The following is an 18,412-nucleotide window of genomic DNA, read 5'->3' as shown; positions in this document are numbered from 1 at the left end:
ATACCATATACTTGTTGTATAAAGTCAAACAGGAGTAAAGTTTCCCTACTGTCTCACTCTCCTGTCTTCCCACGCCCCCCCAAAAAAACCTCCACCAAATTTCCTAGCTCCTTGGTAATGGCCATGGCACAGAACCTTGCCAAAGTCAATTCAAAGGTTAAACAGAAAATGTTCATTTAGATTATAGACATTTCATATTATATCACTTGAATCAGAATTATAGAGAAATGGAAAGACTTTGTATAAATTAGGCAGTCTAAAAAAACAAGATTGATGGCTTCTTTTAAACTTTTAGCGTAGGCATGTGCCATACCTGTAAATGCTTGACTATGTTGACAACTTCTCTGGTAGAATAAGGATAGTTAATAATGCCCTGGTCAGCTAAACTCCTCAGCTCTCCAAAGGCAGCCACGAGCTTCTGAAGGATGGGCTCGGGCACATTGGGGCCATACTGCCTGAGCATCTTGAGCTCCGAGTGGGGTTTGGGATTATCAACTGCATGGCAGCTGAAAATATCACCTACAAGAGAAAAAAGACTCACATTCAGCATGCAACTAATCCATTATAATGCCATAGGAAATACAGAATGGTCGTTAAAAGAGCCATGGGTTGCTCACCAAAGCACTTCTATTTTTAAATGTGTAAAACTGCACAGAAAGCCTGTCCAAAAATAGGTATAGAGAAAAAGGCAAATAACTAAAGCAAAAGAAAATGAAACTGACTGATGTGTGGTTTATTCTACATAGATTTATTTTTGTTAAAAATTGTATAATACTTGAATACAATTTCACTGGGAGATATTCAAATACAAAGAGCAAAAAAGAGAAGTCCTCTCGTGTCTCTGCTAATCCCACTCCTTCCCCGATAGGCACCCAGTGTTAATAGTTCAGTGTCTTCATTTTTCCATACATATTAGTATTTTTTAAAATGCATACATACAAACATAGATAGTTTTGATAATTTATTCTTTTTCCATTAATTGGAAAATACTCCTCATATGGTTCTGAGACTGCATTTTTAACTTTAACACATGATGAATATCTTCAGAAATTATACACATATATGCATGTCTCTTCATGTGTACTAAAAAAAGGGGAATTAGTATCATCACTCTCTAAACAATTTATATCTTGTGCAGATTGCTAGAATATACTTTAGAAGTAGGTTTTGGAAAAGTAAACCTGCAGAGACAATGTCTAAATTAAAATCAAGAAAAAGGAATGCAGAAACACAAAATATTTCATCCGTAATTTAGAAAACTGAGAACATACTAGAAAATATAATCTATGCTCGAGAGAAATGAATTTCTCATATAAAAGTTCACATAATTCTGATTCATACTCCAAAGGACAAGGGGCCAAAGGAAGTTAAAGTAAATAGATTTGCATTATTCGGTATGTTCATTTTAGAAAGAAAGGATATTTAGAACTTACTTTGACTTAGAAACCACTCAAATCATTATTTTATTGTTGTCATATATTCATGAAAGCAACTGAATAAAATGCAACCATGACAACTTCATGCTTGTATCTCATAAGCTAAACCCATTCAAATACAAAAGTGAACAGCTATTGTCTTTTTTGCTGAAAATCAAATGTAACACTAATATAAAACTATATTTGAACCCTTATTCATTCATTCATCAAATAAGCATTAAACGCCTTCTATGTGCCAAGTAATACTCTACATACTTTATATAACTCAGAGATCAAAAACACAAAAACCCCTGTCCTCATGGAGTCTATATTCTGGCATGGGGAGACAATAAACAATAATTACAAATGTTAGAAACTGTATGTTTCAAGGAAAAAAGAAAAAGCACACTTATAGGACATCAGAAATGGTGATGGTGGGGGAAGTCAGTCAGGTAGGCCTCACTGAGAAGGTGACAATTGGGCAAATGCAGATATTTGAGGGAAGAGCATGACAGGTAAAGCTGACGCAAAGACGCTAAGGCAAGCACAGCTGGCGTGTTCAAGAGGCAGGAGAGCAGAGCAGCTGGAAGAGGGTGAGTGCTGAGTAGAGCAGCACAGAGCAGAGCAGGAAGCAAGGTCAACGAGGTAAGAGGACGTAAGAGACGAGTGTGCTGCTGGAGAAGTTCTATGCATGTCGAGCATATTCATGTAACATATCCCCCTCGCCTTTTAGTCTCTATTAATTCAAATGGTAGACTACTACACATGCTGTTCTTATTGTTTCACTTAGTATATTTCCAGGATTTTTTTTGGTATCAGCATGAGTAAACTTATCCCATTTGTTTGTAACAGCTGCACAGTAATCTGCTGTGTGGATATAACAGAATTTCTTCATTCGGTCCCATTTGGATAGACATTTGGGTTGTTTTCTTCTTTTTGCTTTTTTATGCTACTATAAACAATGCTATATTGCCTATCCTTGTACTTAAATCATTGCACGGGGAATATCCCTAGTTAAATTCCTTCTGTGGAATTGCTAGATCAAAAAGTGCCATGGACATATATACACTACCACATGTAAAATAGATAGCTAGTGGGAAGCAGCCGCGTAGCACAGGGAGATCAGCTCGGTGCTGTGTGTCCACCTAGAGGGGTGGGATAGGGAGGCTGGGAGGGAGACGCAAGAGGGAGGAGATATGGGGATATATGTATATGTATAGCTGATTCACTTTGTTATACAGCAGAAACTAACACACCATTGTAAAGCAATTATACTCCAACAAAGCTGTTAAAAAAAAACCCCAAAAAACAAAGAAAAATCCTACTAGGAGACTGAGCTCGCTTCACATTGAGTATGGAATGCCCAGTATCCAGAATTACCTACTCGCCACAGAGAAACGAAGCTCTTCTTAAAGGCTCCTGATGCTTCAGTTTATCCCAGGGCCTCTCCAATCGACGAGAATCAGTCTCCCCAGAGCTGGCCTCAAACCTTTTCATAGGGGGATGTGATGAAAACCAAACAAACACTAAAAACCATTCCTTATTTTGTGTTTTACTCTAAGAGGCCCTAAATAACAAAGTATAGTTTAGTTGTGTAAGAAAACACATAGATATGAAGCCATTCTAATACTTATCTGACTGACCCTAAAACAAGAATCTCTCTGAATAGGATACCCTCCTTCCCTAAAACGGGGCTAACAGGTACTCTCACAAGGTAGCTGTGATAATGACAGCACATGATAGCATTCAGTGATGGCCATTACAGTATTGTTACTAAGACAATATTTTTACTGTTATTGCTATTGTTTTTATTATTATTATCAAGATTGTTTTTACCTAAGGTACCGAAGAAATCATTGCCTAGGAAGGGAAATCCAGGTCTGTTGGCCAGAACAATCATCCTAAAGTCAGGATGGATCACTACCACATTTTCTCTTCCATTGACTAATGCAGAATCTGAAAAACATAATTTCTATTTATTCTTTATAGATACTTAATAATTCTTAAGAGTATCAAGTTACAGCCTTTAAAATCACATGAGTAGTCATACTGTTCAATTGTAAAACAACTCTAAGAAGTCTGGTTGTAACAATTTGGCTGCAGAAAACAAAAACAGTTTTGAGAAAGTTTGCTTAGGAACAGAATACTGGTAAAGCGTATACTGAACTATATGGGAACTTGCGTTTTTATGTAAATTAAATGCACGTCTAAAAAGCAAACTTGTCTGAATGTTGTCTTATGGTACTTAAACTTGGCTTGAGATGCTATTATTCCTTAAAAAAAAAGAAGCTATAACAATAGATAATCCAAAGAATACGCAAAGGATAATCCAAACATCCTTTAGTTTTTATCCAATCAGCAGCTGCATCACTTTGCATAAAGCCTTCATTCTGTAGCTAAGGAGTAATTCCTGTTTAGATTACGCACCCTGAAACTTAACCACATAGAATAAAGGTCTTGACCACCTAGTTAATTCATTAGAGCAAAGGTGATTAATTTCCATTCAAGGGATTCTACCATAGTTCTTAAAATGCATAATTTCAAGTTGACTGGAACTTTCTTCGTGCAAATGTTTAAGGTATTAAAGGAAGTGAATATTATATACTACTTGCTGATGTACATTTCAGATAGAACTGCTAGTCCAAACCATAATTTAAGATAGTAAAAAGTTTATTATGGTTATTTTAAGAAGAAACACCTGTCATCTGGGTTTATTTAAATCTTAGCCTTAGGCTGTCCATCTCTAAGAAATGATAGTTGTGAAACACCTGGAGTTTTATCTGAGATGAGTCTGTAAGAACCTATACTTGTATTTTCTTATGATACCAAAAAGTAACCTTTCAATGTGCCATATATTCATGTACTAATACCACCATTAGTTTTAACGTTTGATCTCCACTAATTTCAGTAGTGGTAAGTACAAGGGTATGTGGTCACACACAAAATTTACTTAATTAGTTAACTAAGATAAAAATAGCAATAAAACATGAAAATTTTAAAAGGCAAAGAAAATGAGAAACATAGCCGTAGAAGTGATGCTTTATGAAAGCATGTTCAAAAGAGCTTCAGTTGCTCTTGTGTTTAAAATGCCATCTACAATCAAACTTGAATTTAAGAATTATGATGACTCCTTTGCTTCTAGACTATCCTTCAAAAATATATTAAAAAAATGTAAAGGGTTACCAGGAGATAGTCACTGTTTAACTATAAGTTTGTTTCAGCAATTATTTCTTGCTTTCCATTTCACTGTCCTCATAATGCCTCTGAAAAGGGCAGGAAGCATTCTAATCTTAAGAGTCTGAATGATCTTTCTAAAAGATAGTAATCAGGCTGTTTAAGTCAAATTCTCATTTTTTCCCATAAATTCATTGTGAAACTGAAATGTTAGAATACTTTTATTAGTGCTGAGTTTCCTAGGCTTAGAAACAGCAGTCTTGCAATGACAGTGTCCAAGAAGAATTCTCTGTGGTGACGCATTTGTACATTTTTATGGAGACTTCTGCATATACTCTCTTTGAATATTGAAGATTTCAGTTATTAGTCTCAACTTGTTTGGTTACCTTACTATTGACTGTATATTTTTAATGGCTAGTTATAGATCTTCAAGTCTTTTCATGACACAAAAATTTTGTATTAGAAACTAGAAAATGTTCTCACATTGCATTAGACAAACTTAATTTTTCCTTGTAGCTTAAACAGACTTATGAGATTTATCTATGTACATTTCCCCTAACAACAACAACAAAAATAAAATAAAAGGAGGAAGATACTCCAAAACAGAGAATAACTAACTTCTTCCTGAAGCTGGTATGTGTGTGTAATATATGTATACACACCGATATATTCATACATATATATGATAGATATAAAATGCCCAGCAATTTTTTTCTAATTATACTGAGCTAATAATAACATTAATTTTAATATTATGAGTAACAGAAATGTGGTAGAGCTTTAAAAATTCCAGATAACAATGAAAGAAAATAAATTGCACACAAATAATTGAGAGATGAGTATACAAAGGATTATATGTTTGTATTCTCAGAGTAGAAAAACTATGAAGCCAATTTGTCCTAAAACTACTATTGAAATGCTCAAAGATGCTCTCTGGCTATAAGAAAGTGAAACTGACAAAGCTAGATTCAGGCATATTGATTTTTACAAATAATTGTCAATACAGACAACTTGACTTATATTGAACTTATGCTTGTTGTTTGCAGATGAATAGCCAGCTAAGTGTGTGATTTGATACCGGAGGTGTAAAAATTGCATATACTGAAAGAAAAGTTGCTTTTTTATACTCACTTGCAACAATGCGTCTTCCATCTGCTAGAATCATTTCTCCATTTTCTACTAGAGTTTTTAAAATACAGGTGACATTTGTTGGGGCTTTGTCTGCTTCATCTACTACCAGAACATGACCCAATTTTACTGCTTTAACCTTTGAAGACAGAACATTTACCATAAACAAAAAAATGAAAGCAAACGTTTTAAAAATTTCATCACTCATTGATTTGGATTTATAATAGGTGGTTTTATGTAAGTTATAAATACACTGTCACAAAAATGTCTGTAGCAGAGCCAGAAACAAAATTCATGGATCTCTACCAAAAGCTTCTCATAGTTACTAAACTGCTAACTCTGCAGTAATCACTTTATTTTCCTTCAGCTTCATAATTATCCCTATGTTGGCGGAATTCACAACATTTCACACCCCAGGGTAGGGGAGTATTAAAACAAGTATAACGAATATAGAAATTAAAGTGCCATGGGGGTTAAGAGGAGTGAGACATCACAATCAATACTGGATATCAGAACATTGCATTTTGATGGCTCTAAAAGAGTGTATGATTTTAAGAGATCAGTATGTATGGTGAGGAGATGGGTAGTCAAGACAAAGGAAAGCAATGGTCAAACTCAAGAAATCCTGCAGCCCACTGAGGGAAGAGTGAATATGAATATCTATCTTGGCTGAAGCAGACGTTAAATGTTAAGAGAGAATAGGATCTGAAAGGGTAGATCGGGTCTCTACTACTAAAAACTTGACTGCCAGACCAAAAAATACGTGCTTTATCTCACTAAATAATAGGATGTAATTAAAGATTTATGAGTTCAGACATGATAACAATGGAGTTTGGAGCTACACGTTAGTACATTTAATCCTGTAGAAATATGCGGAATAGACTAAAAGGGGAGCACCATAACAATTTGGTAAAAAAGTGGTGTGAGGACCTGATTTTAGGGAAGGATGCATGGGAAAAAATGGAAATAAAAAGCATTATATTGATCTGAAGAGTTTTCCAGAGGTATAATCTATAGCCTTGGCAACTGATTAGATGGGAAGAAGTGAAAGGAAAAATAAAGAGTTCTAGGTCTTAGATGACTAAGTGGTGACATTATTAGAAGAAAGGTAAAAGCTCGGAAAAATCCTTAAAAACATTTTTAAAGAGTGGATAGGAGGGAGTTTCCTGGTGGCCTCGTGATTAGGACTTGGTGCTTTCATTGCCATGGCCCGGGTTAAATCCCTGGTCGGGGAACTGAGATCCTGCAAGCCGAGTGGCATGGCCAAAAATTAAAAAAAAAAAAAAAAGTAAAGAGTGCATAGGAGGAGATAGTCAATGAATTTAAATGTAAACCAAAGATTATTTTTTTACATAGTAAGAAATATAACATAAAATGGACCATATCATAAACTTTTATCATTACATAATTTTGGCAAATAATTTTAAGGAAATATAGATCAAGACACAGATGATTCTCTCTACCACAACTATTTTAAAAAAATGAATAAGGATTTTTCTTTTTAATTTTAGCGTAAAAATAAGCTGAATTTAAAAAAAGAGAGAGAGAAAACATGTAGCTTCTACTCCTAACTCCAGCCTTCACATCTTTGTTCACAGAAAAGTCAGGTCCAATCTGGTTGAATTCGGGCAGGAGGTCCTAAAGACTCCCATCGCTGGGGTCTGGACCACAGAGGTTCTCATGGTGGCTTATTTGTGCCATTGCTGCCGAGGATTTATCTACACAGAGAGGTGTGCCTGGCAGGCCAGATTTCTTTGGGTCTTATGTGAGAAGCTGAGAAATGATCTTCTCAGCTGCCTAAAACATTGGGTGAATATTTTATTAATTAAAATCATTTTTTAAAACATTCTAGAAGCATTATCTAATTTTGAAGTCTGTACATCTGAAAACAGCAAACTTCTTTCTTTTTTCAAAATTCTGGAATAGAAAAGTAATCATTAGAGGATATCAAAATCTCTCACTCTGGAGAGAGACGAACAGAATAAGAAAACATGTTATTTTCCCAGTAATTTGCATTCAAATATCCACTCTCCTAATGACATATGAATGAGTGTTTTCCAGTTAAGACTGAAACATATTAGAACCAATGGGAGATTTCTCACCCTCAAAGGCTGAAATATAATTATCATTCAAAAAAATACGTTTGAGAATATTCATATAATTGTATTACTAACCAAAGGTGAGTCTTCATACACAATAAGTCCATCTTTAACAGAAGGCTGAAGAGTAAGGGTTTGGACCGTGGTGTCCCTAAAGTTAAACCAACACATTTTATAGTAAGTAAGGAAATAAACTGACATTTGATCATGAATAAAATACAACACAAGAGCATTTCTTTTTTCACCGCCATCCAGCTTTCCCTAAAATGAATAAAAAAGCAAATGAAATTCCAGTCAACAATAGTATTTTGTTGATGTCAATATAAATTACAATGGTTTGGGAATTAATCCAAGTTTACAGATTATCCAGGTTCTTTACTTCTCATTTTTCTTCCAGTAATTTCCCTTGTGACCATTTCACTCCTCAAAATAACTCCCTGAAGGTGAAAAGGAGAAATTAAAAATATATATTTGTATTTTATATACAATATTTAGATTAGTTAAAAATAATTTTGATGGTGAGTTTGGTGATGACTGCCATGCTGATGTGGCCTATTAAAGCAGGTCTGTGAATTACACTTTCTGGCCCAATCTGCCATCACTACGTGCAAAAGCAAGACTGTCTCACCTCACTCCAGGAACCATGGGATTTTGAACATTTCTGCTAGGATTAGGGCAATCCATTTTACTTTCTTAAGTCTACCTACTACTATTTATCTGACTCTCCTTTAGATCAGGATTTGCAAAAGTACTAATAGTGAGTTATCTTGATGTTATGCACCTCCACACATGATGAGATATGAAGTTCACATCACCTATGAATATTCTTGCCAAAAATGTGTGTATATAAGCTGTTGGTTATAGGTAGGTCCGGACATTTTTTAAGGAGCTCGATTTCATATCTTCACCTTCTACATATACTCTATCTAAAAAATAAAAAATCCTACGGCCATCCTGATCATGTCGTACAGAGAATTAAATTACTTCCAAAATGTGAGTAGCATCTTTCTTTACAAGAGTTCAAACTTATCTTTTCAAACTACCCTACCACTTATTCAAAGTAAAATGTGAAGTTACAACTGTGTTGTTTTGAGTACCTTCTCTGTGTAAGATACTATTTGGAATGTGAACTTCAGAACTCAGTGCCATAATATACTTCTGAGACTTCTACCCAAATGCTAAATTTTATCACAATTATTAAAACATAAAATGTGATTCTATTAAAAAATACCCTAATAAATACTACATGACAATCACTGACAAAGCAAACTTAAGCTATCACTCAAGTCATTTTTTGCCTTAGCAAAACAAATTTAATCAAAATAAGTTAATTGCATTGAAAGGCAGTTTGTGGAGTAGCGGAAAAAACCCTTTGGAGTCAGACCATACAGGATTTAAATTCTAGTTCTTGCCACTTATTAACTATATGATTTTGAGTAAATAATAAAACCTACCCAGAAAGATTACTGATAGAACCCTTGGGAAAGTATCTAGCACAATATATGGCAGATAGAAAGAGTAAAATTACATGCCAGCTTTAACTATTTGTTGTGATCATTACTGCTGCTGCTGTGACTAAAAGTTCCTTTCTTGTGTAACTTCTACTTGATCTTCAGGTTTTTAGCACAGATGGTACTTCTTAGAAAACCCCTGTGGACCCTTTTTAGACCAATTAGGTGGCTTTGCTGTATGTTCCCTTTGAGTCCTGGGTCACCCCTATTTCAGTCCTTACCACACTATATCATAGTTGCTTATTTTTACTATCTGTCGTTCTACGCAGACTGTTAAGATTTCAGAGTGTAGACCATATCTACCTTGTTCCTCATCCTGTCCCCAGCATCTAGTGGATGTCTGACTCACAGGATGAATTTAATAAATCTTTGTTGAATAGATGAATCCATGAATGAAATGAACAAAAATGTTAAAAGTTAAAAAATCAACACTGTAGCTTCTAGTGCAACATATAGTATATGGACTTCAAAATATATTGGATCATGGAACTCTTTTTTTTTTTAACAGAGAATCTGGAACTACAGAACCCACTTTAATAAATGTTGGGTTAGACTAAGGCTGACTCTAAGGTAAGGAATCTTCCTTATTCACTTATGAGTGTATATCAGAAGGTACAGTCATGTTGAGACGTACACTTGGGATTGACTAGTCAGGGGACGGAGGGGGAGATGGTTTACATCCATCATGGATTTCAAATTGAGTTGTATTTACACTTATTACTGTAGCAGGAAACTTCTGCACCAGAGTTCTCATTTACCAGGGCTTGAGCAAGTATGTTGGCAATACGATTATTGACATTTACAATTTCTAGACTACCTGACTTTTTTGCACCTAGGTTGAAAGGCTTCTCCCTCTAACTTGACTAAACAGTGATTGTTTTCTTTAATGTATTCCCTGGAGGTCTGGCCTATTGCCACTCCTGACCTCTGTTCCCAGCTCCTACCCTCATGATACTGGCTCTCATGGGCCTGGTGCCTGTCTTGTGATCTACTGTTTTCTATAGCTTTAGCACTACACTTTATAAAGAATTCAACATTATTCTTTTACCTTCACTAACCTTCAAATTGAAATGTATCTGAAATAAAGCCTTGAGGGATGTTAAAGGAAAGTGAAAATATATTGTGACATGTATTGGTGATTATCAACTTCAGTATGAATAAAATGTTTCTTATGCAATATAATGATATATAGTCACACATCCATTTTTTGTATTCCTGGGTCTCATAAGTTTACTGTAGGATATACTTTATGCTCTTGTCTGCTAAAATTTTTTTAGGGTTTTAAACAAATAAGAACAGAGTTTAATTAATATCACTTAAATTCACTGTTAATATCCTGGCAATACAGAAGGGGGTAAGTGAGGAAGAGAAAGAGACGTGTTCACACAGATTTTTTACAGCAACATAGTGAATTTCACACCTCAGCTGTCACATATTTAATAGGCAACAACATGACACCTCCCAGCACCAAAATGGAAAAAGGAACTCTTGTATCATTTTCAGTAAAAAGGAAATTCAGCCATTACCCTAATAATTAGAGTGCTTCATAGCAGATTAAGAACAGGAAATTCAAGCTGAATTCCAATTTTAAAAAGGCAAACGAAATTGTTCTATAACACTTGAATTCTGATAGCATACAATTTGTCAAATTAGATTTCTCAAAAGACTTTTGTGCTAGAAATAAAAACCATAGGTTTGAGAGAACAAGCGTAAATCAGATGATTCCCAAAAGGGACAACAAATGAGGATAAATACCAATGGGAATCATGGTTTTCAGTGGAGTAGGCTATGAGAAAGAGGAGCTTCAAGGAAAAAAGTGGCTTTGTTCTATTCTTATTATTTGTCCTTTGTCTTATACATCAAAGGATTGCAAAGGCTAGTAAAATATATAAAATTACATTCAACTTTTAAAAAATGGGTTGGCTTATATGTAAGTCCCTTATTATATAAGAGTAGAAAATAACCCACTATCTTCTGATTAGTACTTCATACAACAAGAAAAAAGCTTGTTTTTCAAGGTATCTTACAATATTATGAACTTCAACTCAGTAAATGATCAGATGACTATTGTCACAAGTAGCATGTGAATTGACTCTTAAAGACAATATAATGATTCTTTTTCAGAAAATATTTGATTAAAATCATTGCTTTGTATTTAGGAGCATCTTGGATCAAAAGATATTTATTCTCCACACAAATAAGCAACGACGCTAAGAGAATATTTTATTTGTTACAATTTCAATTCTATTATGATTTGTTCCTCTCAATAACGGCTTTGAAACATAAGCTCATAAAAGCTGAAATAGACTCAACAATTTCAGCAATACTGAGGAGAAGAAAACACATCTTAGTAACATTTCCTTAGCCTACAGTTTAATAAAGGGATGTCTTTCCAGTACATAACAGTTATCAGCAATGCTTGAGGAATTAATTAGAATGTTCAGCTAATTGCTGACATTTATGTTAGCACCAATTGTTCTCACTTCTTACTCTCTTACAACCTAAAGCAGTCCATCAAGTAAAGCCTGTGTCGATAAAGGGGCTACTCCAAGAAATATGGTGCTAAACTCTAGTCTTCTTTTAACTCTGTGATTTTAAAGTTTGTTTTTTAAGTTGGAGTTATTAATGTTTCAATAGTAATTTAAAATGATTCCAGATGCAATAAAAGTAATTAGATTGAATAAAGACCAGGTTTTTATTAAAATAAGGAAAGAAAATTGGCCTCTGGAGAGTTAAGCACAATCTGTTCTTACTATGTTGCTTATAAAGGTAAATTAAGCTAATATCTTCGAATTTATTGAGGAGCAAAAGATCTCAAAATAGCAATGTTTACTTTGAGGATAATATTTTAGTAAGTTGTATTTAAATTGGTTTATGGTTAGCTGTCTTTTAGAAAAACAATAATAGTTAAACACAAGGGTGACGGAAGAAAAAAGACACACAAGAGTTTTAAATAGCTAATAGAAATCTTCTCTAACTTTGTAGTTCATTAAAATAGAGATGGCTATAGTAAGAGTCCACTCATTATTATAAGCCAAGCATGAGAAAGGAAAGATAGAATATGGCACTTAGGAGGCACTTAACAAATATTTGCTCAACATTTTAAAAAGTGGGATGATTATAAAAATAGATTTAAATGGTAATTTTCACAAATAAGATACAAGCATAACATTACTTGAGAAGTAAGTGCTGTTGAAGGATATTTTCAAGCGAAGAAGTCATGGAATAAACAAGAATATCACTTCCACAAGGCTTATTTTAAAGCAAGTAATGAAATAAAGATAAGAAGTACTAATAATAATTATCACTAATAAAAGAGAGAGTGGTACTTAGACACAGGGGATGCAAACAAATTTGAGAATTAATAAATTTGAGAATACATGAATGTTTATAAACATTCTGGGCTCTCTGAACACTCCCTTCCTACCTTGCCTATGAAAGACAAATTTATTTTGCCGTGTTGGGGAAGAAACTTCCCTGAGCCCTCGAACAGAAACAGTCATTAATATAAGCAGTGTCGCCATACAATACAAAAAAAGAAAGACAAAAATTAGCTATGATTATTGCAGTGTTAGTTGAAAACCAGCACTGGCCTAAATCTGAGTCCTCCTAGTTTGGTCAATCACTTAAACTCTTTTTTTTTTAAGATTTTTTTTTTTTTGATGTGGACCATTTTTAAAGTCTTTATTGAATTTGTTACAATATTGCTTCTGTTTTATGTTTTGGTTTTTTGGCCGGGAGGCGTGTGGGATCTTAGCTCCCTGACCAAGGATCGAACCCGCACCCCCTGCATTGGAAGGTGAAGTCTCAACCACTGGACTGCCAGGGAAGTCCCAATCACTTAAACTCTTGAAACCCAAGATTACTCATCTCTACAGAGGGAATCAAAAGAGAACATATGAGGAAATACAGTAGAGTAAAAAGTAAGAAAGATAAAAGTGAGAGAGATATTATTATTATATGTGCTTTGAATGCTGTGAGGGAAAAGTCCTTTTAGTAAGATAAGCAAAATATTTTTTCTGCCAAAGTGACTAAAAAGACTCCAGCTCTTAAAATACTTGTTTTGGAGGACAAATAGTTTATTTAGTTGTCAATCACTCATCACTGTGTCCAGATGCATAAAATGCTAACGAACCATAAAAGGAAGGAAGACATTAGGGGGATAGTATTTATGGAAGGAATTCTACTGTGGTGCAGCACTTTGCCCTCCAGAGGTAGGCTCTTCTGGGAACAGCAGGTAGAAAATAGCCACAGCAAAACAGTCATCTGATGGAAGCTAAAATTTTCAAAATAGTTTTCAAAATCTACTTACACTCCTTACCACGTCTCCTAGCAATATAGTAACACTTATTTAAAAAGAAATTCCTCCAATATTCAAAGCCATGTTGATAATCAAATACTTTAACAAAATCTGAACATTTTATAATAAAATATATAAATATACTAAGATAAAATAAATATACTAAGATAGAAAATTAAACATAGGATCTTTTGTCTTTACTCTGAAAACTAGCTTTCTGGCTTGGTAAATTTTAGGGACCCAAAATGACCTAATTTCTTTGTAGGAACTTCATTTCCCCTTTACCAGACAAAAAAAGAAAAACAGTATGCAGGCCTCTTATTTAACTTTTCCTCTGACATTAAACAAGGCATTTTCTAATCAGTTTTTGAAAAGGAATAAAATGAAATGAAGATTAAAGTACACAACTAAATGAGTGTACAAAGATGCACACACAGATGAAAACAGAATGTGAGGCGGGTAAATATTGTATCCACTGGATAAATCTTTATCAGAAAATATAGTATCTAGTAATTTACATTTTTAAACGCCTCGTTAATTGGGTAACAACATAAAAGTTTGATAGAGTCAAAAATTAAGTGAATACATTTTCATATCAGGATATACCATAATTATTCATTCAATAAATATTTATTGAACATCTATTCATGGGTACTGCTTTAGATAAGGTGGATAAGTATCTGTGAAAGTAAACATTCCTTCCTTTGCTGAGCTTAAATTCGTAATATATTTAAGTAAACTTATCTTACCATACTAATAATGTGCCACCTTTGACACAGCAGAAACTGGATCTTCCATGAAACTAAATATCAAAAGATATTTTACCACAGGCAACTCAAAATAAAGTTAAAATAAATATTTTTGATCACTGAGACAACTGATAAACAGCCTTCGGCTATTTAAGTCAGAGAAGACTCAAGTCCACCAGCTCTCCGTGAAACTGGTCAGGCATGCCTCCTTTGGTTAATAACCCAGAAAACACCTCTCGTGCGATACTTACAGCTTAAAATTTACTATGTAAGTTGTGTTTTGTATTATCATAATAGTATTTGGTATACTATAATCCATGAATTATTTTATCCTAATTTCTGGTTGTTCATCAACTTGAAACAATTCCCAATGCTCTGGTTTATTTATCACACTTGAACCACTTGAGTCAAATAGAAAACAGTATGTAAATAAGCATTCTACTTGGAGAACTCTTAACTTAAAGAAAATCTATGTTTAAGTTTTCTGTAATATACCTATTTTACTACGTTTTTATGATAGGTGTTCTTAAAGGAAGACACTACTGAATCGTAAGAAAAATAATATATATTGCTTTTAGCAACGAAAGTTAAAGAGTTCATTTCAACCCCAGCCTATTTTCCAGTGTCATTTTTAATGGCAGAGGAGAAGGAACAAATACCTCTGAGGAATCAGAGGGCAGAGGACAGAGCAGTCCTCTGGCACGTTTCTTCTCCATCTCACGTTTTTTCCTTAAAATTTGATGGAGATTTTGAATGCCATTCCATAATATACCTAGCTGTTCCAATACAAATGCGTTTAAGACATCATTAGGAAGACAGCAACAGAGCTCACCGGGGTGAGTGGAAGACAGCTGACACTGCACAGCCAGTTCAGCCTCTGGCCACTTTTTCTCTTCCGGTATCTAGCACACTTCTTGAACCCCAAATTAAATAAATGAGCGGGTATAAAATGGCAATTGTTTTTTTCACTGCTTTACTAACTGTGTCAGGATAATCACTGTGGAGAGCCTCCCACGTGAGGCTGAAGAGGCATTACGTGCAGCATTTTCTGACTGGTGCTGGTGGGCATTTCAACTACTGCACCTTTTCAAGATATCAGCAGCTTAGGTCACCTTGGGACTTGAAAAGTTCTCCCGTCTCCTGGGCAAATCTCTTCTACTCTTTCAGGATGAATATGAAGGTGTGGTCCATTTGTCCTGTTCTCTCACTTGAGTTTAGGTATTATTGCTATTTATTCAAGGTTAGTCAGAGGATCTCGAAAACCTGAAAAAGAGTACTTAATACACAGATAAAACTTAAAATACAAAAGGCATGTTTATAGGAGCAAAAGGCTGGAAATAGGCTACTATCCATCAGGGCTACTCAAAAGTCAACTTCTCAGGGAGGCCTTCCCTGGTCAACCTATGAAAATTATACACCTCACTCTGCCCGCCTTCCCTGATTTATTTTCCCCATGGCACTTACCATCTGACAGACTACATATTTTAATTATCTTGTTCTCTCTCACTAGCAACTAGAATATAAATATGAAGCCTGGGGTTTTTAGCTCTTTTTGTTCCTGATGCAGTCACTCATGCTAGAAAAGTGAGCAGCATCTACTAGTTGTTCAACAATGTTTGTTGAAATGGGTACATTCCGGTCAGCTACTCCAGTCACGTACCCTAGGCTGCCCTGAGTTGCTGGTAATTCCTTAAGCACTGTGCCCAATTGTGTGCACTCTTCCTGGGAAGTTTTTTCTTCCCTTCTCCCCACTTTGCCTGACACACTGTTAAGGCCCGTTCCTTAAAGCCTCAACTCAAATACTGCCTCCTCTTTGAAGTATTAAGTATTTCTCACTTCTATACTCCCAGCTGAACTACTGGCCCATAGAAAGCATTTTACACTCATGAAACATTTTAGTTGTTCATGTAACCGCAGAACCAGCCCAAACTGGCCCTATCCTGTTTCTAACAAGTTACTGAATTACTTTTCAAAGACCGCAGAACAAAACTGCAAGTCATGCAGGCCACGCATGCACAGAGGAGAAAATTTTGTCCTCAAGTAACACCTAGAACCAAAATTTCTACCCACCCCCTCCCCCGGCCATGGAACCAAAGGACCAGGACATGACCAGAACCTGAACACGGGATCCCTTTCAGAGGCGAAGGGTCCACTGTCCAGGAAGATCCAGTGCTGAAGCCCCCTTTACCACCTTACCACAAACGGCCACTTTCCAAAGCCCTTCAATCAAAACCTGCCCTGCCAGCGCTTCTGCATACCAACCCTCCTCACCTAACTCATGAAGGTTTGACTGAACCCCAGACTGGGGAGACAGATTTGAGCCCTGGTATTGGCTTCTATGTGCATTGGGCAGAGAGCCCTTGCTCGGTAACATTTATATGACTGTCCCCTCACTAGGCATACCATCTATAGATAAGAGGATATCATATATATATATATTTTTTAATATACCTAGAGCCTGTCATCATGCCTTGTACCTTCTATGCATGTAAGAAATGTTTGCATAAAGAATGAATAAACCCGTGAGTGTATTCAAATTATATTATGTATTACCAATTTGTAAAGCAGATTATTAGGCATGAAGGGTTATAAAATGAATAATTCAGAGCTCCTGCTCTCGAGAAGCTCACATGACAAGAGACATATAAGATAAATATAACTCACATCAGACTCCATGCTCCCGATGGAGGGGGCATGGGTTCGATCCCTGGTCAGGGAACTAAGATCCTGCATGCCACCTGGCACGGCCAAAATAAATAAATAAATATAAAATAAAAATAAAAAATAACTTACATCAGAACGTGATAAGGGCTATAACAGAAATTAAAACAAAGTTCAATGGGGACACAGAGGAGAAGGCAATTAATTCTGACTGAAGAAAACAGGATCTTGATGATTAAATTTGATTTTAACTGGCAGAGATGGGTGGAAGGTGCTTCCAGGTAGAGGAACAGAAAAACATGTCGAAGTTTGGAGATACAAGAGTAGTTTGGGGAAGCACTGAGCATGTCTAGAACATAGCAGCATGGAGGGGAGTAGAGCTGGATATGTAGGGTGAGTCGGAATGCACACTCTTCTTAAATATCATGTGTTAGAGTCTGACTTTCATCTCATGGGAATTGAGGACCAATCATCTATCCATTTAGAGGACTCTCTAAATGGATGTCTCAAAGATGGATGGGAAGGAACAGACATTGCATTTATTCATTTGCTTAACAAATCTTATCAAACATCTACCATATTCCAGAAATCATGCTGGAGGAGGCAGTTCAAAGAAATGCCCCTGCCCTTAGTGAGAGAACACTGTCTAGCAGGGAAGACAGAGGTGGAAACACATGACTGTGATAAAGAATGACGTGCATAATAGCAGAGCCTACTCTAGGTCAGTGGCTCTAAATGTACCATTAATAAAATGTTTTTATTTTAAGAAGATACCTTCTAAAGTATACCAAAATAGAAACAACAACTGAGCTAAAGATGAAAAACAATACCTTAAAAACACTTTAAAATTTTATTTGTTAATAATACTAAAAAAACCCTTTTTGTTCTCAGTAAAAATTAAAGAAGGATATTTTAGAAAGAATAATGTGATTAATACATTTTATTACTTGTGTGATTTAAAGGTCCAGTCCTAAATTGAGTTTACTTCAATACTTATTATAGCTGAAAAAGAGCTCACGAAGACACATAGCTCCAAACAGAAGTGCAATATTGACTGCAGTCCCTGTAGCTCAACATGCATTTTTCAATCTCATTTATCAAAATATACAAAGGTTTTCGTTACAGTTAGGCTTGGGAATTTCCATCTTTCCTGGTGTCAGTGTTTTTGCAAACTAATCAGACAGCGTCACATTTTATATATATTTTGAACGAATAGGTTCAAAACTCACTGAAACTCTTCATTTGTAGGAAATTGTATTTTAAATTGTTTTAGTGTGCAGACATGAGACATTTTAGGAGTACTACGATCTATTTCTACTTCTGACACCAAATGTGTGGGTTTTCCACACCCAACAATTCTCTAGAGACCCTAGAG

At 35.3% G+C, this 18,412-nt stretch overlaps 1 protein-coding gene across 4 annotated transcripts in view; it reads right to left on the bottom strand.

Moving 5' to 3' along the window:
• Positions 1–18,412, bottom strand: part of VWA8 (von Willebrand factor A domain containing 8) — a 370,485-nt gene that overhangs the window by 156,345 nt on the left and 195,728 nt on the right. For all 4 annotated transcript variants that reach the window (XM_036831946.1, XM_036831947.1, XM_036831948.1 and 1 more), the window contains 4 exons: positions 7,892–7,967; positions 5,721–5,856; positions 3,252–3,371; positions 314–519 (listed from right to left, as the gene is read on the bottom strand). In XM_036831946.1, the coding sequence (XP_036687841.1) occupies positions 314–519; positions 3,252–3,371; positions 5,721–5,856; positions 7,892–7,967 (538 nt within the window). The remainder of the gene's footprint in view (positions 1–313; positions 520–3,251; positions 3,372–5,720; positions 5,857–7,891; positions 7,968–18,412) is intronic.

The sequence above is a fragment of the Balaenoptera musculus genome, chromosome 18 (assembly GCF_009873245.2).
Source record: "Balaenoptera musculus isolate JJ_BM4_2016_0621 chromosome 18, mBalMus1.pri.v3, whole genome shotgun sequence".
Taxonomy (NCBI): Eukaryota; Metazoa; Chordata; class Mammalia; order Artiodactyla; family Balaenopteridae; genus Balaenoptera; species Balaenoptera musculus.
The sequence above is the reverse complement of the archived record's forward strand: the minus strand, read 5'-3'. Positions and strand labels throughout refer to the sequence as shown.